Consider the following 23,981-nt stretch of genomic DNA (forward strand, 5'->3'; position numbering starts at 1 on the left):
GAGTGCAATTGTGCGGTAGTTTGAGCGTTCTTTGGCATTGCCTTTGTTTGGGATTGGAATGAAAACTGACCTTTTCCAGTCCTGTGGCCACTGCTGAGTTTTCCAAATTTGCTGGCATATTGAGTGCAGCACTTTCACAGCATCATCTTTCAGGATTTGAAAGAGCTCATCTGGAATTCCATCACCTCCACTAGCTTTGATCGTAGTGATGCTTTCTAAGGCCCACTTCACATTCCAGGATGTCTGGCTCATTAGCATTTAGTATTTTATGTTTCAGTTCAGTCACTCAGTTGTGTCCCATTCTGCAAACCGATGGCCTGCAGCAAGCCATCTTCCTTGTCCATCACCAACTCCTGGAGCCTTCTCAAACTCATGTCCATCGAGTCAGTAATGCCATTCAACCATCTCATTCTCTGACATTCCCTTCTCTGCCTGCCTTCAATCTTTCCAGCATCAGGGTCTTTTCCAGTGAGTCAGTTCTTCGCATCAGGTGGCCAAAGTACTGGAACTTCAGCTTCAGAATCCGTCATATGAATATTCAGGACTGATTTCCTCTAGGATTGACTGGTTGGATCTCCTTGCAGTCCAAGAGACTCTCAAGCGTCTTCTCCAACACCACAGTTCGAAAGCATCAGTTCTTTGATTCTCAGCTTTCTTGATGGTCCAACTCACATATCCATCTATGATTACTGGAAAAACCATAGCTTTGACTAGACAGACCTTTGTCAGCAAAGTAATATCTCTGCTTTTAATATGCTGTGTAGGTGGGTCATAACTTTTCTTCCAAGGAGGAGGCAGCTTTTAATTTTATGGGTACAGTCACCATCTGCAGTGATTTTGGAGATCCCAAAAATAGTCTGTCACTGTTGCCATTGTTCTCCCATCTATCTGCCATGAAGTGATGGGACTGGATGTCAAGATCTTAGTTTCCTCAATGTTGAGTTTTATGCCAGGTTTTTCACCTCCTCTTTCCCTTTCTTCGAGAGGATCTTTAGATCCTCTTTGCTTTCTGCCATAAGGGTGGTGTCATCTACATATCGGAGAAGGTGATGGCACCCCACTCCAGTACTCTTGCCTGGAAAATCCCATGGACGGAGGGGCCTGGTAGGCTGCAGTCCATGGGGTCCCGAAGAATCAGATATGACTGAGCGACCTCACTTTTGCTTTTCATTTTCATGCATTGGAGGACATAGTAACCCACTCCAGTGTTCTTGCCTGGAGAATCACAGGGACAGCAGAGCCTGGTGGGCTGCTGTCTATGGGGTCGCACAGAGTCAGACACAACTGAAGTGACTTAGGAGCAGCAGCAGCAGCAACTGCATATCAGAGGTTATTGTTATTTCTCCCGGCTATCTTGATTCCAGCTTGTGATTCCTCCAGTGTGGCATTTCTCATGATGTACTCTGCATATAAGTTAAATAAGCATGTGACAATACACAGCCTTGATGTGTTCTTTTCCCAGTTTGGAACCAGTCTGTTGTTCCCTGTCCAGTTCTAACTGTTGCTTCTGAGCTGCATACAGGTTTCTGAGGAAGCAGGTGAGGTAGTCTGGTATTCCCATCTCTTTAAGAATTTTCCACGGTTTGTTTGATCCATACAGTCAAAGGCTTTGACATTGTCAATAAAGCAGAGTAGATGTTTTTCTGGAATTCTCTTGCTTTTTTTTAAGATCCTACGGATGTTGGAAATTTATACTCTTGTTCCTCTGCCTTTTTTACATCCAGCTTGAACATCTGGAAGTTCTCAGTTCATGTACTGTTGAAGCCTCACTTGAAGAATTTTGAGCATTACTTTGCTAGCATGTGAGATGAGTGCAATTGTTCAGTAGTTTGAACATTCTTTAGCATTGCCTTTCGTTGGGATTGAAATGAAATCTGACCTTTTCCAGCCCTGTGGCCTTTGCTGAGTTTTGCATATTTGCTGGCATATTGAATGCAACACATTCACTGCATCATATTTTAGGATTTGAAAGAGCTGAACTGGAATTCCATTACCTTCACTAGCGTTGTTCGTAGTGGTGCTTCTGAAGGCCCACCTGACTTTGCACTCCAGGATGTCTGTCTCTAGGTGAGTGATCACACCATCATGATTATCTGGGTCATGAAGATCTTTTCTGTATAGTTTTTTTGTGTTCTTGCCACCTCTTTTTAATATCTTCTGCTTTCTGTTAGGTTCATACCATTTTTGTCCTTAATTGGCCCATCTTTGCATGATATGTTCCCTTGATATCTCTAATTTTCCTGACGAGATCTCCAGTCTTTCCTATTCTATTGTTTTCCTCTATTTCTTTGCATTGATCGCTGAGGAAGGCTTTCTTATTCTTTGTTTTGGCTATTGTGAATGATGCTGCAGTGAAGCATAGTGTCCAAATCTCTGTTTAAGCCCCTATTTTCAGTTCTTTGCAGTATATACCTAGGAGTGGAATTAGTGGGTTGTATGATAATTCACTGGTTAGCTTTTTGAAGAAGCACCAAACTATTTTTCACAGAGGCTACACCATATTATATCCCACCAGCAATGTGTAAGTTTTCCAATTTCTCCACATTCTAACCATGATTATCTTTTTAATGTGTCTATTGGTTATTTGTATATCTTCTTTGGTAGTGCAGAGGTAGAGAATCTGCTTGCCAGTGCAGCAGATGCAAGTGACTTGGTTTCGATCCCTGTGTTGGAAAGATGCACTGGAGAAGGAAATGGTAACCACTTCAGTATTCTTGCCTGAAAAATTTCATGAAGAGAAGAGCTTGATGGCTATGGGTCACAAGGAATCAGACAGCTGAGTGACTGAGGTTACACACACATCAAGTCCTTTGCCCTCTTTTTGCCTGTGCCCCAAGGCTTGTAGAATCTTATTTCCCCACCAACGGTTCAACTTGCGCCCAGGCCCTTGGCAGTGAAAGTTCAGAGTTCTGACAACTGGATTACCAGGAAATCCCCACCTTTGTTCATTTTTAGTGAAATTGTTTGTCCCTGATTCATGGGGTCGCAAAGAGTTGGACATGACTGAATGACTGAACTGAACTGAACTTGTTGTTTTATTCTGTTGTTGATGAGTAAATGTCTTAGATATTAAATCCTTATCACGTTATATAATTGGCAAATATTTTCTCTCATTCTGTAGATTATCTCTTTACTTTCTTAATAATGCCCTTTAATGTACAAAGATTTTAATTAAGATGAAATTCAACATGTTTGTTTATTTTTTACTTCTGTTTTTGGTCTTATATCTAAGCTTCCATCAACAAGTAAGGTTGTGTGCATTTACTTTGTTTCATTCAAAAGTTTTATGGTTTTAGCTGCAATATTTAGGTGGTTGCAGTTTTTAATCATAGTTGTGTATGATGTGAAGTAGAGGTCCAACTTCATTCTTGTACATGTGGAAATCCAGTCATCCAAGTGCCATTTGTTGAAGAGACTGCTCTTTCCCAGTTGATTGGATTTGGCATCCTTGTCAAAAATCAGTGGGCTGTAGATATATGGATTTATTTTTGGAGGCTCAGTTCTACTCCATTGGTCCATATGTCTGTCCGTATACTAGTACCACTCTGCTTTAAATACTGTAGCTTTGTTACATGTTTTGAAATCTGGAAATCTCAGTTGTCCATTTCTTTTTTCTTTTTAAGGTTATTCTGGGATATCCAGGGCTCCTTTAATTCCATATGAATTTGAATGTTGACCTATACATTTCTGAAAAAAAGCTGTTGAAATTTTGATAGAGATTGTGATTAATGTGTAGATCACCTTAGGTGAGGTTGTCATTTTTGACAATATTAAGTCTTCCTCCCCATGGACTGTGAAAATCTTTCCATTAATTTAGGTCTTCTTTAGTTTCTTTCACCGATGTTTTGTAGTTTTCCATGTACCAGTCTTTTACTTGTTTGGTTAAATCTATTCCTAAATATTTCATTATTTTAAACTCTAAATGAAATCACTTTCTTTTTGGGATTGTTCATTGCACATGGATAGAAACAACTGAATCCTGTGTGTTGATCTTGTATCTTGCAGCTTTACTGAATTTGTTTACTAACTTAAGTGGCTTCCTTTGAATTCATTGGAGTTTTCATACATATGATCATATAATCTGTAAAAAGATATAGTTAAAATTCTTCCTTTCCAGTTTGAATTTCTTTAATTTCAACGTCCTGTCTATTTACTCTGATTAGCACTTCTAGTGCATCTTTGAATATCACTGATGAAAGTGGGCATCCTTATCTTGTTCCTGATCTTAGAGGGAAAGATTTCTTTTTCTTACCATTGAGTATAATGTTAGCTGTGCAGTTTTCATCATTGCCTTTATAATTTTGAGGAACTTTCCTTCCATTTGTTGTTTTTGAATTTTTATCATGAAAAGACATTGAGTTTTGTCAAGTACCTTTTCTGTACCTTTTGAGAGTCATATGGTTTGTTATCCTTTGTTCTGAAAGTGTTCTGCATTACATTGATTGATATTCTCATGTTGAACCACTCTTCCATTCCTGGGTAAATCCCACGTGGTCATGATGTATACTCCTTTTAATATGCTTATTGAATTGTGTTTGCTCGAATTTTATTGAGGATGTTTGTATATATATTTATAAGAAGTATTATCTGTAGCTTCCTTGTGATATCTTAGTCTGGCATTGATATCAGTGTAACATGGCCTCATCAAAAGAGTTAGGAAGTGTTCCCTTCCTTTCAGTTTTTTTGAGGTAGTCTATGTTGTCTGTTATCAGTATAGGCACTCCTAGCCTCTTTTGGTTAGTATTCATAGGGAGTTTCTATTTCATTCCTCTTATCTTTCAATCTATTTAAGTGTTTGGATCTAGAGGGAATCTCTTGTAAATAGCATATAGTTGAATCATGCTGTTTTATTCATTATGACAATATCTGCCTTTTTATTGGAAAGTTTAATCTGTTTAGATTTAAAATAATTGCTGACAAGGAAAGACTTACTTCTATTGTTTGGGTGTTTATATTATGTATATATTATAGCTTATTATCCTTCATTTCATCCACTGATGCCTTTTTTTGGGCAAACCCAGGCCCCAGCTGTGAAAGCACCAAGGAGTCCTAACCACTGGACCACCAGGGAACTCCTGATTTATGCTTTCTCCAATGTGTAGTATCTGTTTTTCTAGTGAGCTGTTTTGATTGGTCATTTTGCTGCCAGTGATGCCCAAGTCCGCCTGAGCAGTGGAATCACATGTAGAAATTTTTAGACACATGGATTCTGCAACTTCTCTACAAACTGTAGATCAGAGTCTGCAGAGCTATGTTCCAAGATTGCAGGAATCTAAAGTTCTAAGACTCTCCTAAGTCATTCTGAGAAACTGCTTAACCAAAGTCCTTCTTGGGGACTAGAAAATCTTCAAGTGTTTTCACTAGTGTTCTACATACACGTCTTCCCTTCCATTGCCTATTGAACATTAAAATAAAGGTCATTTAGAGAGAATCATGGAGAAGGCAATGGCACCCCACTCCAGTACTCTTGCCTGGAAAATCCCATGGACGGAGGAGCCTGGTAGGCTGCAGTCCATGGGGTCGCTAAGAGTCGGACACGACTGAGCGACTTCACTTTCACTTTTCACTTTCATGCGTTGGAGAAGGAAATGGCAATCCACTCCAGTGTTCTTGCCTGGAGAATCCCAGGGACGGGGGAGCCTGGTGAGCTGCCGTCTATGGGGTCGCACAGAGTCGGACACGACTGAAGCGAGTTAGCAGCAGCAGCAGCAGAGAGAATCAACACAGCAACTAGTCAAAGTCAAATAATCACTCTAGCCAGTAATATACTTCACTCCCCCATCCTGTGAAGAATTTATATCAACAATCCAGAGACCTGAAAGAGGGAATAGAGCTAAACATGTCAGAGGTAGGTTTTATCCTGTTAATCTTTCTGATTTCAAGGTTCATCTGTGGTACTTTTATCTTAAACTCCTGTAAACCAATGTTGTTGCTTTAAGAAAGTATTGGTTGCAATCAAATTTTTTTCTGTAATCAAAACAAAATATTTTGTGAATGTGTGTGTATGTGTGTGTATGTTGATTTGGGGCCCTGAGTTTAACTGATAACACCAGCAATTTGAGAAAAAGTGAAATACAGACACACATAGCTGTTTTAATAAGAGGAAAGTTTAGTTATTTCAATGTGGCCTGGCATGAACAAGGTCTTAGTTATATTCTTGCTCTTTGGGAATCAGTAACTCCACTTCCATAGTTGACTTTGCTAGTCTTCAAACCAACTTAGTTTCTCTCTTCTACTAAAAGTTTCTAGAGGCAGTTATCAGTCATTTCTTTTGAAGAAGTTAGCAACGAAGTAAAACAGAAACCTAGAGATTGTTGTCAATATTTTAAGATGGAAAGTTGTGCTTGTTGGGGAGTTTAAGTATTAAATCCAGTCTTTTTAAAATGCTGTGTATATATTCCCATTTTTGTTGGTCCAACCAAGAAACAGGCATAGGATGTTATTCAAAATGGGTTACATGTTACTTTTTTTCCCGTAATTAAGTAGCCACCTTTCTTGGGCTTCCCTGGTGGCTCAGTGGTAAAGAATCTGCCTGCAATGCAGGAGACACAGGAGATTCAGGTTTGATCCCTGGGTGGGGAATATCCCCTAGAGGGAGGGCATGGCAGCCTACTCCACTAATTCTGCCTGGAGATTCCCATGGACAGAGGAGCCTAGTAGGCTAGAGTCCATAGGGTCACAAACGGTCGGACATGACTGAATCAACTGAGCACACACACACACAGCCTCTTTTCTGGAACACACGTCTCTAGCAGAGGAGAACCACAAAAATCTTTTAGAAGAAGGCTTTCATTCTTTTGGTTAGCGACAATATATATTAAACCAGCTTTGACATACAGGAGATATTTAGGATTGTCTTTATGGCTAACTGGACTCATAAGTGGGTGAGAAGATCCCTAGACCTGGGCACTTTCATACTGCTTACTTCCATTCATGCTCCTTTGAAGATCAGAGTGGAATTAGCTATTTGCAGTGCATGGCAACCCACTCCGGTACTCTTGCCTGGAAAATCCCATGGACAGAGCAGCCTAGTAGGCTGCAGTCCATGGGGTCGCTAAGAGTCAGACACAACTGAGTGACTTCACTTTCACTTTTCACTTTCATGCATTGGAGGAGGAAATGGAAACCCACTCCAGTGTTCTTGCCTGGAGAATCCCAGGGACAGCGGGGCATGGTGGGCTGCTGTCTATGGGATCACACAGAGTCAGAGACGACTGAAGCGACTTAGCAGCAGCCGCAGTATATCTTTGTTGTTTTGAAAGTCCAGTCGGTGGATTGATGCTTGGCTCGCTGCATAAAAATCAACCAGTATAGTTTGGTAACAGCACAGATTCCCAACTTTTCTGTCTGTGCCTCCCCCCTCTCCCCATCTTCTGTTCAGTTGGTCTGGGTTAGTGCCTGGAAATTAAAGTTCTCCAGCAGACAGGTATGGGAAATACTGTGCAAGAGGGCTCTGAAGAGATGTCTGAGTAAAGAATGTTATGGGTTGCTGGAATTTCAGTATGGAAGCTACCACTGCAAGTTCCATGACTTGTCCCTCCAAATTTACAGGTGTGTCTGTGTACGGAACAAAATGTGGGTCGCAGCCTTTGGAGTCATTTCTGCTGCCTTGGCAGTGGTGAGTGGCTTTGGCCTGATGTACATTGGGGTGCCATTTTTGATCATCATTGCAAATTCACCATTTCTTATTGTAGGTGAGTAAAACAAAGCATGAGGCTGCACACTGTGTATGTGGGGGTGTGGGGTGCGTAAAGGAAGGATATTGTGTTAGATTAGGCAAAATAGTTATATATCAGTGACTCTACAGATGCAAAATGAGGAATCAGGAGAAAAAGAAAATCAAATGGAATTATGTGCCTTTCAGTTCAGTTCAGTTCAGTCTCTCAGTTGTGTCCAACTCTTTGTGACCCCATGGACTGCAGCACACCAGGCCTCCCTGTCGTCACCCACTCCTGGAATTTACCCAAACTCATGTCCATTGAGTTGGTGATGGCATCCAACCATCTCAATCTTTGTCTTATGTACCTTTAAGAGTTAGAAAAATTTAGTACCCCAAATGGAAAAACACAGACCAGGGACATGAACAGGCAGTTCACACACACATACACACACACACAGAATCCAAAACACTAATCATTGAAAATATAAGAAAAAAATATTTGACCTTTCCATTAATCAAGGGATGCAAGTTAAACCAAAAGTGAGACACCTTGTCCTTTTATTAGATTAATGAATATTACAGCAAGACTGAAGGTTTGGGGAAGGTTGTATGCAAATAAACACACATTCTGCTGAGGGAAATTTGTAAATTGGTACACGTTTAAAATATAACTTTGCAACAAATCAAAAGACTTAAAAATTTTAAATGGAATCTGACCTGCCAATTCCACTCCTGGTAATTCGTCCTAGTTATTGGACAGGTGCTCACAAAATAGAAGACGTATGTTCATTTCAGTGTGATTTAGAATAGGAAAAAACAAAAACAGGCTAATTGTATGATAGCGTACGGTGAATGATGTTGGATTCGTGATCTCCAAAGAAGAATATTTAGCTTCTTCTCCACCAGGGACCAGGCTTGATCACTCAAGAGCTTCTGTGTAGCAGAGTTTTATTAAAGTATAAAAAGGGACAGAGAAAGCTTTTGACATAGACATCAGAAGGGGAGGCAGAGTGCTCCCCAAGCTAGTCTTTTCAAGGCCTTATATACTTTTTTCAGACCCACGCCCACAACATACATCTTAAATGAACAAGATTAGAATGAACAATAGAAAGATATTACCAGACCCACTCCCATAATATCCATTTTAAGATGACAGGATTAGTCAGAAGGTTCTTGTTAAGGAGAAACATGTCCTTGAGCAAGAAGCATTGTTATATTCACTAAGACAAAGCAATGTAGAAAAGACCGTTTGTCCTTTTCTCCTTGGGAGTCTCAGACCCCTTTCTCCTTCTTGAGGGCTCAGGACCCCTTTCTCCTCCTCAGGGACCCTGGTCTTCTTATCAACCTACCTAGGAATTGACTTTCTCATTCCCCCCTTTTCTTTTAGGAGGATCTTGTTGCCAAGGGAAAGGGCCATCGTTTTCATTCCATAACTACTTCCTTCTGTTGAAGGGCATTGTCCCTAAGTTGTTGAGGCAATATATTCTCCTAACTGTCATATTGAGGGTCTCTGATCCAGGGTCCCCAAGTAATAGTTGGAGGAGGCTGTGGCACTCGTAGGAGCCTGGACAACCATTTGTAACTTAGAAGCTTTCAGATGGTTAGAAACAAACCCCATTTTACAGTTACAGATGTAAGGCAAAATACCCATTAAACCAAGTTAAATCATAATCAAAATTAAAAGTCACATTATGTCCATAGTTGAATCAGTCCATTTTAGGGTTGTTAGAAGTCATCAGTGGAGAAGGCAGTGGCACCCCACTCCAGTACTCTTGCCTGGAGAATCCCATGGATGGAGGAGCCTGGTGGGCTGCCGTCTATGGGGTCGCACAGAGTTGGACACGACTGAAGCGACTTAGCAGCAGCAACAGAAGTCATCAGAAGAAGACAAGATATCATATATGCTTGTTGTCAGTGCAGGTATTCACAGAGCTGAAGAAAGTCCTTTCCTTGTAGTGGAGAAACCCACCATGCGAAGCCTTTCCTGACAAGGTTGAAAACCTGAAAGCTGAGTCACATAGTTAATTCTAAGGTTTCAGGATGTATGACAAGATCTGTGCATGAAAACAGTCTCATAGAGACAGTCCCTTCTTCTTAGGGGCAGTTCAAGCCCTCGTTAAAGTCATGGGTAAAACTTTAAACCAACTGTCTTGTGTTTCCTGAGTTAGCTCACATGGATGGCCTTTAATAATGGCACTCGCCTTTCCAGCCTTTCCTGAAGATGGGGGTCTCTAGGAACAGTGTAAGGAATATTCTATTCCTGGAAGTCTTGACACCCCTTGAGTTACAGTAGCTTCAAGATGGAACATTGTTGCTCCGAACTTTAGAGTTTAAGATCCCCCTTAACATCATGAGAAGTCAGTATAGTAAGGTTTCGCCCATTCCTTAACCTCAGGCTTTAGTGGATACTGCTTTTCATGTGAAAATAAGTGAGGGGTTTTGAGCTTGATAACAACAGGAACAGCATTTTGTGCTCAACCCACAGTTTTTCCATCAGCGCACACTCTAGGATTTACATTTTGTTCACTTAAAAGAGCAGGCTCCATATTCATGAAAACAGAGGCTGGACCATGTTCAGTATATGCCTCCCTAGAAGGGGTGAGGGAGACTCCAGCTTGATCAGAACCTCGTGAGAAAACAGCACGGAGACCCAGTTGCAGCTTAAAAGATGACTGAAATAATAGCGTTTGACTCATCCTGACAGTCCCATAACAATAGTGCATCAGGAGGAAAGCGGACCAGGGGCTTCAGTGAGCACAGAGAAAGTTGCCCCAGTGTGCAAAAGAAAATCTATCCATTGGCCCCCCACAGTTATTAATCCCCAGGGTTCCACAGGTGTAATTAGAATGGGAGCTTGTATGGGGACCCCCAGGCACTTTCAGTCCCGATTGCCTTGAGAGTCCAACCCCTGGGGCCTATGTCTCAGAGGGCGGCCTCTCCTCAGGTGTGGTCATTTTATAGACCGGACGTGGAGCCGGGCACAGCTTAGATGCCTGAGGGCAAATCCAGCTAGAGGTGCCTCTATTTCCGCCGTAATAACAAGTCCACCCCTTTTCACCTAGGTTACTCTGGGCACTTTTCTTCAGTCTGTTTCAGAGTTGATCTAACAGCCATTGTCGGGGCTTCATTCTTTTGTCAGTTTTTTTTCTCCTACTTTCCTCCTTGTATTCTTTACTATGATATACCATCTGAGCCAGCTTTAACAGTCTTTTAAAGACTGATTTGGTCCAAACGCCTGTTTTCATCACTTATGGCAGATATCTGGAGCTGACTGAGTGAGAAATCTATTTTTCAGATTATTCCTTCCTCTGTATTTTTGGGATCAAAGTCAGTAAACTTGTGGAGAGCCTCTTGTAGTCTATCTAGGAATTTTTCAGGAGATTTTTTCTCTCCCTGTTCTGTGTCAGCCAACTTAGCATAGTGTAAAGTCTTAGTGCGCACTGGCATGAATCCTTCAAGAATACACCTGGAAAAGTAGTTCTGATCCCACCTTCGTTTAGGCATGCTATAGTCACAGTCTGGCTTGTCATGGGAAGTGCTTGGCTCCCAGGAAGGAGGAGAGCTATTTTGTGCTTCCTCTTTCCCCTTGTCTCATCCTCAAGCCATTCATCTTCAAAAGTAGTAGCTTCTCCCAAAACTCAAGTTCTCGAGTCAGGAGTCAGCATCTGTCCCAAGACATACGTTACATCTCTCCAAGTAAGGTCATAAAGTTAGTCCTCTAAAGGCTTTTATGAAATGGGACTGTTTGAGTTTCTACTGAGACTGAGGCATCCCCTTCTGGAAGGGTGCCCTGAGTCAGCCTGTTTAGTTGGGAGCCCTAGATACAGGAGCAAAGTAAGAGAAGAGGAGGCTGCTGAAGGTTTCACAGCCAAATCTGCACCCTGAGGACATAAGTCTTGCATGTCTCGCAGAGAGATAAAGAGCAACACATATGGCAGTTCTACCCATTTCTCTTGTTTTCTACAGAACTGATCTAATTGTGAAACAGTATTATAATTGAGACCCTTCAGCTGACCAGTGTTCCCCATCTTCCAAAGGCTACCATGGCCATTTGGTATCAAAGACAAAGATCAGGCATGTCTTTTTTAAACTCTGGGAATCAAAATTGTCCCCATTTAAAAAAATACATTTTAAAGAGGTGGTTCTGGATCTGCTAGCTCCCATCTGTGAAAGTGAAGTCACTCAGTCGTGTCCGACTCTTTGCGACCCCGTGGACTGTAGCCTACCAGCCTCCTCCATCCATGGGATTCTCTAGGCAAGAATACTGGAGTCAGTTGCCATTTCCTTCTCCAGGGGATCTTCCCAACCCAGCAATCAAACTCGGGTCTCCCGCACTGCAGGCAGATGCTTTACCCTCTGAGCCACCAGGGAAGCTCCCATCTGTAAGAGAGAAAAAAGCAGCATCCACAGCCGTGGCTTCTTTCCACCGGAAGTGTCCCTCCCTGCTCTAGATTGGGGTGTAGACAGACGTTCCACCGAAGCTTTCCTTCCCTGCTTGGACTTAGTCTGTCCCTTACTGACAAAGGTGACTTATCAGTCCCTCCCAGTTCCACCACCGAGGTGGGGTGGAGATGCACCAGGGGTAGGCCTGATGGCATCCCAGACTGATGTCCAGTTCCTCACCATGAAGACCTTTGTCTGATTTTCACTCCTCCTCTGATGCCACCTGGGGTGGAGCAGAGTAGCTTTCCTGGAGTGTTTCCCAAGCTCGTCTTCTAGGGGAAGCATCCATGTTCCATGTGTGTATACACATTCCCGAGTACAGTCCTGAACACAGTAGAAGCTTTGGGTTATAAAGAGACGAACAAGAAATCCAAGATGTCTCTTTTTAGTGTTGCCACACCAGTGTATGTGACAGCAAAAGAGAGACTGGAGGGTCAGCCAGTGAGGAAAAAGTGATTTCTGTGCTAAACTTACTAGGGCCAATCCTTCCAGTTCATTCCCAGAGATTCCACAAAAGGAATATCTAGGGAGTTGAGAGACAAGCCATTGGAGAGCTTTCTCTGGTCTGCTGAGAGCTAGCACTACCAAAGGAAGCCCACTGCACTTCCAAGTTGACCAGATCCTGCAATTCCCAGTCTATGTCTTCAAAAACCTCATGATCAGGGGCAATGCTTCTACCCACATAGATCAGAGGCATAGCCATGACAAAGACTTACTTTTAGGACTCTGGACTCTGGGCCCTGAGGCAGCCAGCCAAGAGAATGACCTCTAGCCTGAGAGATGTTCCTGGAACTAGAGCTCCACCTTGCTCCCAAACGTGCCCTTGTAACTTTCAGCTCCTAGCAAGGCTAGGCGCTTTCATCCATATAGTTTGAGGTCTAAGTAAAAGTACGGAGTAACGGCATGGATCACAAGTCCCTTGAAAGTCTATGATCTGACAGGTTAGGTTAGTAGTTCTAATTCTCCACACAATTATGGAATGGTCAAAGAGACCAGGAAAAGCTGACCAAGAAAGGAAAATCTGGTCCACACGCTTCACCCATTTCTGGCCCTTCCCCTCACAGGGATGTTGGGTGTCTCTTGGCATTGGGAGGTCGGTTTATAAACCCCGACAAACCTTTCATTTTGGGGTCTGCCTTCAGTCATTATAACGCACCACAAAACCCCAGTGCAGGGTTCATCACTTGCTTTGCACAGGACATGTCATTCATTCACACAAGCACACTGCAAGATCAGTGAGACCTTGAGAGACAGGCAAAGAAAACCGTTTGAATTCATCTTGTTAATTTTAAATGGATGTTTAAACAATGCAGAGACTCTGTTTTTTTCTCTAACAAGTGTTGGAGTTGACGACATGTTTATTATGATTTCTGCCTGGCAGAAGACCAGCCTCATGGATAGCTTAAGTGAGCAGATGTCCGATGTCTATTCAAAAGTGGCAGTATCCATTACAATCACCACCATCACCAATGTCCTGGCCTCCTATACAGGAATTATGACCTCTTTCATAATAATAAAGAGAACCTGACCTCTTTCAGGTCCATGCAATACTTTTACATTTATATAGGAACAACCCTGCTCTTTTGTTATTTTCATAACATCGTGTGTTTTAGAGTGTTTATGGCCATGGATGGTAAAAGAGAAGTAGTCTATCTACGCTGGCTGAAGAAGCAGGAAACTCCTGACCAAAAATGTTCCTCATTAAAAAAGTCCTTTTGCCTCCCAGGTAATTTTCTCCAAGCTGAACATAAAGCTGATCTCCATCCAATGAATCTATTCTTTTTTCAATTTATTTTTTATTGAAGGGTAATTGCTTTACAGAATTTTGTTTTCAATCAAACCTCAACATGAATCAGCCATAGGTATACAAATGTCACCTCCCTTTTGAAACTGCCTCCCATCTCCCTCCCCATCTCACTCCTCTAGGTTGATTCAGGGCCCCTGTTTGAGTTTCCTGAGCCATACAGCAAATTTCCGTTGGCTATCTATTTTACATATGGAATCCAGTGAATCTATTCTTTAGAGAATATTTTAGTCCTTTTCTCACAAGCACCGAGTCCAGGTTTTTTGTAGTGCTCCTATACTTTGTACATCATAAGTAGTATATACGGGTGTTTCTGAGTGCAGGAAGGTTTAGACTTCCGAAATTTGGCAAGTGATGACTCCTACACCACACAATATAGTAATGTAGAAGAATATTTTTCAAGTTATGGTCCCAGGGTTATGGTTATCATTACTGAATCTTGACTATTGGGATAAAAATACTAGGCAAAAATTGGAAAAATGTCTGGCACATTTTGAAAACAGTGAGTATGTAGATAAAAATCTTACAGAGTTTTGGTTATGAGAATATATGAAATATATGGAAAACCTCCATCAAGATAAAAATGGTGACAGCTTTTCTGAGCAATAAATGCACTTTTTAATTGGAATTTCCACTTTAAATGGAATGTGTATAACATTAATATTACATCATCACAGGTAAACATTTGTTCCCAGGCCTTCATTCAAACCATGAGTATGTCTTCTTCAAGCAATAAGAAACTGATGTTACACCAATTCCGAGACATGGCCGAGAAGTGTCAAGTTCCCCTAATGGTATACAACCAGGCTTTCATATATTTTCATCAGTATTCTGCAGTATTAGAAAACACTGTTCAAATGTGACTGTTGCATCAACAGCTATGTTCATTGTTTCCTTATTGTTAATTCCTCATCCTGTATGTTCTTTGTGGGCAACTTTTGCTATTGCTTCTGTGATTATGCGCCTCTTGGGTTTTATGGCCTTCTGGAATGTCAATCTTGATTCCATAGCCATGATTAATCTTGTCATTTGTATAGGGTTTTCTTTTGACTTTTCTGCTCACATTTCCTGTGTGTTTGTTTCGAGTTCAGAGCCCTCAGTAAACTGAAAAACCATTGAGGCGTTGTATCTGCTAGGCTACCCTGTGTTACAAAGTGCATTTTCAACAATAATAGGCGTGTGTGTCCTGTCTGCAGCTAAAGCATACATCTTCAGGACATTTTTTAAGATTGTTTCTTGTGGTGGTATTTGGAGCTGCTCATGGTCTAATTTTGTATCCCAGTATTCCTGTTTTTTGAAAGTTAGTTTGAACAAGCACTGACAAATCAAAGACCAATTATAGAATTCCTGATTAGCCCAGCCCAATCTGATGAAAACGCACCATTAAGAATAGTCAATAAACTAAAAGCAAAGGCATGTTTCCTTGGCTTGGAAATACCGTTTAAAAATGTTACTTAAAATATCCTGAGAGAGGAGAGAACAACATGGTGGAGGAGAGGTGGACGTGGAGTACATCTCTCTCCACATATATATCACCAGTACACCTTCAGACACAGAAGTGCATGCAGAACATCAGCTGAGAGTGGACAGGAGTACCTGACTGGTGGAAAAGAATACATAGACCCATGCAAAACTTGGTAGGATGAAGGAACTAGGGGGCAAAACAGGAGTGGGAGATCACAGATGCCTATTCAGGACTACAAATGCGTGCCATTCTAATCATAACCCCCAAAATTAAGTTTCTGGGGATACGATTTCTCAGGATAGATTTAAACAGCCAATACTGCTTGGCAGGGGTTGTACTCCAAAATAGACAGGAGATAGATCTCCTGATCCCTGAACAAGGAGGAACTTGAACCATCTTGAATGAGACGTGTTGTTTCTGGGTAAATATCTCCAGCCAAGTTAAAGAAAGTCTCACAGTCCTCAAGAAAAACATTCAGATCCTACAGGATCTCAAAGAACGAGCTGCAGAGTTTTTGAGGTGGCTACAATCTCTCTTTGGGGGCTCTTCTCCTGGCGATGGGGAATTTGGAGTTGGCTAATGCCCCTACTAATCTCTGTTATCACCATATTGATGCTGCCTATGATTGCTCCGTGTATTATTGATTAACCCATTTAGTCTCAACATGCAATGCCAGTTCAACAAGAGATTACACCCAACCACAGAAAATATCACTTACTCTTAGATGAACACCACTATAAGGACTCTGAGGCTTCAGACTAGCAAGAGGGGGAGGTCCAGTGCCCCTCGCTATCCCCACTCAGCTGGAAGTAGCCAGAGAAAGCTTGACGTCTCTATTCCCAAAGAAATGGGCCTCCTATCTCTTGAGGTGGGAATGTTAGTTAGAATAGGAAAAATAGGAAAAAGGAGTCCAAAATGGTGGTGGCTAAAAGACAAAGAAAGGAAAAAGCATGCGAAAGTGGAACCAAAGAAAATCTGAGGACCGGAGTAAGGATCTCAGGTGAAAAAAATAGCCCCCTGGCTCACCCAATTTCCATGGGGCAGGCTCAGGGGCAAGAGACAGATGTATAAAAAAAGGAAACCAAGATGGATCGAGGCCTCCCCTTTGGGATTGGCCTGCTCTCACACCTCGAGGGTGTACTTTCCTTTGCTTGCTGAATAAAACTCTGAGCTGTAAGCGAGCTGTAACACTGGTCCGCTGTTTCAAATCTGTGCTCTGGAAAGACAGAACTGAGGAAATCACATATTTAAGCGACATATCTACACATTTTATTTATTATCACAATGAAACCTTTTTTAGAGTTTACTAATAAAATTGTTTTACCTGTAGTATGATAGAATTGTAAATAATATGATTAGAAGGCATGCCAATTGAAACAAGGGCACCACTGTCATAGAATTTGCCTCAAATTCCAGTTGTCTGGAAAGTCATGTAGAGGACCTGCCACAAAAATATATTCAGGTAAAGAGCTTTCAATTTTGATATTGTGTGTGTTACATATGATATTGAAACACTACAGCTTATTGATTTAAATATTAAAATTCAATAAAAAATCAAAATATATGGATTATGATTTTAGAATAAGAAGGTAATGAAGATTTTCTTCTTCCCACAAATCTCTGGCATGCTTTTCAAAGTTTCTTTCAAAAATCTAACGTTTAAAACTCCTGAATATACAAAATCTGAATCTTACACAAAACTGTGAAAGCACTAAAAACTGTGACATTATTTCTTTTTCTACACTTCTATTAGATTGTTATTTTTTACTATTTTCATTGCACAAACACCATTTCAGAAAGGCCTGAGTATTAACAGGCTTTTTCCAGAAGGTGTCTTCTCATTTTCACCAGTTTTATTCAGAGTATTACGTGTGCCAGCCCCAAAATTACTGAACAGATAATATGTCCCTATAATTTACTTTTAAAATGCTCATCTTTCTTTCTCAAGAACACCATGGAACTTTTGTTTAAAGTTTTGTTTTTTTATTCCAATGAACTTCAAACAAAGTTTAGGGGGCTCCCTGAAACAGCAAAGGCTTAAACTGGAAGTAAGAATTGCAGAGTAATTTGACCACAAAACCAAACTAGACCTGAAGATCAACATCTGTACTGAGCAGACCTCCCCTGAGAATGTACAACTTGTGTTTTTAACCAGAATGTTACCAAGGATTTAAGATTTGTGGCATTTTTTGTTTGTTTGTTTGTTTTACATCCTATCTCTTTTTACTTAAAAACAAAATGATTGTAGTATAGTTGCTTTATAATGTGTTAGTTTCATGTGCACAGCAATGTGAATCAGGTATACACATACCCGCTCTTTTTTTAGAATCTATTGTGGCTTTCTTCACTGTTCTATTTTAAGAAAGTTGGATTAAGGATCAAATAGAGCAGAGCACACCTAGCTTCCAGTCACGGACTCTATCTGATAATCTGGGAGTGCTGCTGCTATGGTCCTTGGAACAAGTCTTATCCTTCCCACCTTCTCCTGGCCTCCCTATTAACCCCAGCTGCTGGGTACCTTGATCTTCTTCAAGGCCAGACTCTGTTCAAGGCTGCCAACCTTCATTAGGAAATGGATCATCCACGCCTTGCTATGTTCATTTTCCTCTCCTTCACCTGTCTTCAGGTAGTACTGCAGCCGCAGGGCTTTGGCCTGGAGGAGTACCTGGATCAGCCCCATACTCTCGCCTAAGACAGTTCCTCCCAGGATGTTGGCCAGGTTGATGATCTGACTGGCTAGGCTGTAGATGGGGAAGGTGATGCTTTTCAGGTTGAGGCCCCCTGTTACTTTTTCAGGCGAACAAGAGTGGGTTGGGGGGACACAGGAGCCCTGGTTTTTAGTGCATACCTTGCTGTAGGGGATCTGGGTTCTGTTGTCCTGTATCACAGTCAAAGCCTGCCATGCACCTTCCACCTTGCTAATTTCTTCTAAGATTTCCGGCTCCAGTGGTGTCTCGGTGTTGGAGACCACTAGGATGGAGGCATAATTGACCTCGGTGCACTTCCTGGAGATGAAGAAGATGAGAGAGTTGTTGGCAGTGAAATGTTCCTGCACAAAGCATTGCTCAGCCTTGGCAGGGCTCCCTACCGGGGTGTACTGCTGCTCGAGGTCGTCGTCTTCATCCTGGGGCAGGTAAATCAGGCCAGTGCTGAGAACAGCCATTAACACCATGGACAGCAGCAGGAAGAGCCAGGGGTGCGAGCCCACCTTGCAGCCCAACTGAAGGCCCAAGACAGTGGTGGCTCCAGGCAGTCAGTGTGGCAGTGGGGCCGCTGGGCCATTTGGTTCTGTCTGTGATACTGGTGGAAGTAGTGGAGTCTCGACCGCAACTCGGGAAGGGGCTCTGTGCTGTGTCCCACCGCCCAGCCAAGCTCGGTTCCTTGTCTTGACCCGAGGCCAAGGGCGGCTCAGGCTCTAGGCCAGGCCCTGTGGAGAGACAGATCTCTCTCCCCAGGTCAGGCCGGGACTCCAACCTGGGCCCCCAGGACTGGACACAGGCTCTTATCCCGCCTCGCGCTGAACCTCTGGTGCAAACTTGAGGGATTAAGGCTCATTTCCAGGAATAAAGACCAGGTTCCCATACAGCACAGAAGATCAGAAAAGAGCTGTTGGACAGAGTGCCCGTCTCCAGCACCCAGTGGTTTCCTGGAGAAGTTCCAAGCGAGTCTTTGAACCCGGGCTGCTCACACCTGAATGCTAGAGAGTCTGTGGCAGTCACATGGTGGCCTCAGTTCAGTTCAGGTCAGTTGCTCAGTCATGTCTGACTCTGCGAACCCATGGACTGCAGCATGCCAGGCCTCCCTGTCCTTCACCACCTCCCTGAGCTTGCTGAAACTCATGTCCATGAAGTAGTGATGCCTTCCAACCATCTCATCCTCTGTTGTCCCCTTCTCCTCCCACCTTCAATCTTTCCCAGCCTCAGGGTCTTTTCCAATAAGTCAGTTCTTTGCATCAGGTGGCGAAGTATTGGAGTTTCAGCCTCAGCATCAGCCCTCCCAATGAATATTCAGGACTGATTTCCTTTAGAATGGACTGGTTGGATCTCCTTGCAGTTCAAGGGACTCTCAAGTCTTCTCCAACACCACAGTTCAAAAGCATCAGTTCTTCAGCAGTCAGCTCTCTTTTTACTCCAACTCTCACATCCATACATGACTACTGGAAAAACCATAGCTTTGACTGGACAGACCTTTGTTGGCAAAGTAATGTCTCTGCTTTTTAATATGCTCTCTAGGTTGGTCATAGCTTTTCTTCCAAGGAGCAAGTGTCTTTTAGTTTCATGGCTGCAGTCACCATCTGCAGTGATTTTGGAGCCCAAGAAAAGGAAAGTCTCTCTTTTCCATTGTTTCCCCATTTATTTGCCATAAAGTGATGGGACCACATGCCATGGTTTAACTAGCCCCAAATTTGTCTCTGGCACCCACCTTCTCAGGGTTTAGTTAGTAGAAGAAGCACTTCTTAAAGGCGAATGAAATGAGTGCTTACATGACTCAGAATTGACTGGGAGAATCTGGCTTGTTCACAGACAGAGACACTCACACACACACCCGCACACAAAAGGCACAGATTTTCCCTGTGTTCTAAGTGGCAGGTTTTACCTTTGAGGGGATCATCCAGAAGCATGGTTCTCAGGTAAGCATTTGGTGAACTGGTACACATCATTTAGTTATTCTTTACAGACACGTTCTCCTTGTAAAAATTTCAAAGTAAATGCATAAAATAAAAGTGGGAATAGAAGAACCCAAACTTCCTTCTATCATGTTCCTCCTCTTTTTTTTTCTTCACGTTCCTCTTCTTAATGGAAGTGTTAAAAAGTGGGAGTTTATCCTTACCATTTTCTTTGCATTTGCAAGCAGGTCCAGATATATGCAAGGGTATCTTTTTTATATTATTGTACTATCTGTGTATGTATCAAACCCAGGTTCAAGCCCTGGGTTGGGAAAATCCCCTGGCAAAGGGAAAGGCTACTCAGTCCGGTATTCTGGCCTGAAGAATTCCCTGGACTGTATAGTCCATGTGGTGGCAAAGAGTCAGACAGGACTGAGCAAAAAAGAAAAAAAAAAAAAAAAAATCTCTGTATGCAGGTTATATTTTTCACCAAATACATCAAAGGATCATAACATGTGGCTGTATATAGGTTTACCTTATTCTTTTGAATAGCTTTATTTAGCCATAATGCTATTTAGAGATCAGTAGATTGTTTATGGAATTCCAGTTGAGCTATTCCAAATCCTGAAAGATGATGCTGTGAAAGTGCTGCACTCAATATGCCAGCAAATTTGGAAAACTCAGCAGTAGCCACAGGACTGGAAAAGGTCAGTTTTCATTCCAATCCCAAACAAAGGCAATGCCAAAGAACGCTCAAACTACTGCACAGTTGCACTCATCTCACACGCTAGTAAAGTAATGCTCAAAATTCTCCAAGCCAGGCTTCAGCAATACGTGAACCGTGAACTTCCAGATGTTCAAGCTGGTTTTAGAAAAGGCAAGGAACCAGAGATCAAATTGCCAGCATCCACTGGATCATGGAAAAAGCAAGAGAGTTCCAGAAAAACATCTATTTCTGCTTTATTGACTATGCCAAAGCCTTTGACTGTGTGGATCACAATAAATTTTGGTAAATTCTGAAAGAGATGGGAATACCAGATCACCTGACCTGCCTCTTGAGAAACCTATGTGCAGGTCAGGAAGCAACAGTTAGAACTGGACATGGAACAACTGACTGGTTCCAAATAGGAAAAGGTGTATGTCAAGACTGTATATTGTCACCCTGCTTATTTAACTTCTATGCAGAGTACATCATGAGAAACGCTGGGCTGGATGAAGCACAAGCTGGAATCAAGATTGCTGGGAGAAATATCAATAGCCTCAGATATGCAGATGACACCACCCTTATGGCAGAAAGTGAAGAGGAACTAAAAAGCCTCTTGATGAAAGTGAAAGTGGAGAGTGAAAAAGTGGGCTTAAAGCTCAACATTCAGAAAACGAAGATCATGGCATCTTGTCCCATCACTTCATGGGAAATAGATGGGGAAACAGTGGAACAGTGTCAGACTTTATTTTTTGGGGCTCCAAAATCACTGCAGATGGTGATTGCAGCCATGAAATTAAAAGAGGCTTACTCCTTGGAAGAAAAGTTATGACCAACCTAGATAGCATATTAAAAAGCAGAGACATTACTTTGCCAACAAAGGTCTGTCTAGTCAAGGCTATGGTTTTTCCAGTGGTCGTGTATGGATGTGAGAGTTGGACTGTGAAGAAAGTTGAGCGCTGAAGAATTGATGCTTTTGAACTGTGGTGTTGGAGAAGACTTCTGAGAGTCCCTTGGACTGCAAGGAGATCCAACCAGTGCATTCTGAAGGAGATCAGCCCTGGGATTTCTTTGGCAGGAATGATGCTAAAGCTGAAACTCCAGTACTTTGGCCACCTCATGCAAAGAGTTGACTCATTGGAAAAGACTCTGATGCTGGGAGGGACTAGGGGCAGGAGAAGGGGATGACAGAGGATGAGATGGCTGGATGGCATCACTGACTGAATGGACATGAGTCTGAGTGAACTCTGGGAGTTGGTGATGGACAGGGAGGCCTGGCGTGCTGCGATTCATGGGGTTGCAAAGAGTTGGACATGACTGAGCGACTGAACTGAATTGAGATTGTTTATTACCTAACTTGCCTAGGATCACACTCCCATTGTTTTGTTTAACCACGTGGCACATTGCATTTTGCACACTGATTAATTTCCATTGTCTTCAAAAGACAAATTTTTGCCTTCCTTTTTAGAATCCCTGTTTCATACTGGAATAAGAGATCACATATCACAGTGCATAAGATTATGGCCTCACATCATGTTCTCATCCTAGGGAGTCCTGTTTCTATGGTAACAATATTTCCAAATCCTCATTCTCATAAAGTGAGCTAAAAAAAAGTCAAATGCTCCTCCATTCATCCAAGAAGTAGTTCTTGATCTTCAACTATGTGCATGTTTGTACTTTAGGGCTCTTCACACAGAGGGAAAAAATTTTGGTTTTGCCCTACAAAATATGTCTCCTTAGAGATAAGTATCACCCTTTCCAATCAGATGTAAAATTGTCTACAATTGTCTCACATCCATACATGAGTACTGGAAAAACCATAGCCTTGACTAGATGGACCTTTGTTGGGAAAGCAATGTCTCTGCTTTTTAATATGCCGTCTAAGTTGGTCACAACTTTTCTTCCAAGGAGTAAGCGTCTTTTAATTTCATGGCTGCAGTCATCATCTGCAGTGATTTTGGAGCCCAAGAAAAGAAAGTCTCACTGTTTCTATTGCTTCCCCATCTATTTGCCATGCGGTGATGGGACCAGATGCCATGATCTTAGTTTTCTGAATGTTGAGTTTTAAGCCAACTTTTTCACTCTCCTCTTTCACTTTCATCAAGAGGCTCTTCAGTTCCTCTTAGCATTCTGCCATAAAGGTGGTGTTCTGCATCTCTGAGGTTTCTGATAGTTCTCCAAGTTAAGCAGAAACATGCACAAAGGAGCGATAGGCGCCCCCGACCACCCCACACACGCCCCACTCAGAAGAGCCGTAGCACGGTGAGGAGTCCTGAGGTGCGCGATGCCGGGGTCTCGCGGGACCTCAGCGTTCCGGAGGGTTCAGGTCTGCAGACCTCTCGCGGGAGCTCAACGCCGGTGCGGAAGGTTCGGGGTGCCTCTCGGCTCCGCCCTCGCCTTCCCCGTCCGCGGGCCAGGTTCGCGCATGCGCGCGCGGTGGTAGCGGCTGTGGCGGCGGCGGCTAGTTTGCGCGTCGCGCTGGCGGCGGGGGTATGGGGCTGAGCCGAGTGCGGGCGGTCTTCTTCGACCTGGACAACACGCTCATCGACACGGCCGGAGCGAGTCGGAAGGGCATGTTGGAGGTAACGTCCTGTCTCCCGTTTCCCTTCGGCGAGCTCTGCGCCCCGCGCCCTCTCCCCTCGGGCCCCTGGCACTGCCCCGTCTCCCCCTTGGGCGTCGGGGCCCCTCACCCCGGAGGCCCCGTGTGCCGGCCGCCCCGCGCGGAGGGCGAGGGGCGTCTGCGAGCGGACGGCGCTCGCGGCGCGCGGGCTCCCGGAAGGGTGTCGCTGAACTGCCACGAGGGCAGGGTTGCCGCCGCGCCGAGCGGCTGCCGCGCGCGGGGCGCCTGGCTTCCTGTCGGGGCGGGTTTGGAGCTGCCGATACGCGCGCGCACCCAGCTCTCCCGGCCTGGCCGCGGGAGTGTGGACCCCCGGTGCTGTGTGCGCTGGACCTTGGAGCATGAGCGCTTCACCCAGGTGTCCCCGCGGTGAGTGTAACCCTCAGCACGTTTACTTTCACGAGGTCTTGCTCAGAAGCGGCACCCTCCGCTTCCCGTACCCACTGATGCTCTTTCAGCCTTTTCCCATTCCTTTCAAGACCCGAAGCCACCCTTGCTTGGGTTTTTCTGCATTCAGCTTTAACGGAAATAAACGAAGGATTACCATATCTGAAAAGCCCACTTTCGGAACCTGATCCTTCCAACCCTTCGTGCCCCGCCCACTTCATGCTTTGTTAAGTTGTATCTCCCCGGATCTTCAGCTTCTTCGTCCTTTCTTGGTGCATTACACTCCTGGTGCGTTT

The 23,981-nt window shown here is 43.3% G+C and overlaps 2 protein-coding genes across 4 annotated transcripts in view; both read left to right on the top strand.

The window, feature by feature from the left end:
• Nucleotides 1-23,981, top strand: part of NANP (N-acetylneuraminic acid phosphatase) — a 57,396-nt gene that overhangs the window by 26,072 nt on the left and 7,343 nt on the right. Inside the window, exons 7-8 of one of the 3 annotated variants that reach the window (XM_059892599.1) lie at nucleotides 7,552-7,694; nucleotides 14,585-23,263. The exons of 1 other annotated variant lie outside the window; for it this stretch is intronic. In XM_059892599.1, coding sequence (XP_059748582.1) covers nucleotides 23,174-23,263 — 90 coding nt within the window. In that variant the 5' untranslated portion in view covers nucleotides 7,552-7,694; nucleotides 14,585-23,173. Of the gene's footprint in view, nucleotides 1-7,551; nucleotides 7,695-14,584; nucleotides 23,264-23,981 lie in introns of those variants that run through there. One more of the 3 variants, NM_001105377.1, reaches the window with a different exon arrangement.
• LOC100297905 (ninein-like protein) overlaps nucleotides 23,176-23,981 on the top strand; it is a 120,487-nt gene continuing 119,681 nt past the window's right edge. The window contains exon 1 of the mRNA XM_059892806.1: nucleotides 23,176-23,263. The gene's annotated coding sequence lies outside the window, so the exon portion shown is untranslated. The remainder of the gene's footprint in view (nucleotides 23,264-23,981) is intronic.

This window comes from Bos taurus, chromosome 13, assembly GCF_002263795.3.
Source record: "Bos taurus isolate L1 Dominette 01449 registration number 42190680 breed Hereford chromosome 13, ARS-UCD2.0, whole genome shotgun sequence".
Taxonomy (NCBI): Eukaryota; Metazoa; Chordata; class Mammalia; order Artiodactyla; family Bovidae; genus Bos; species Bos taurus.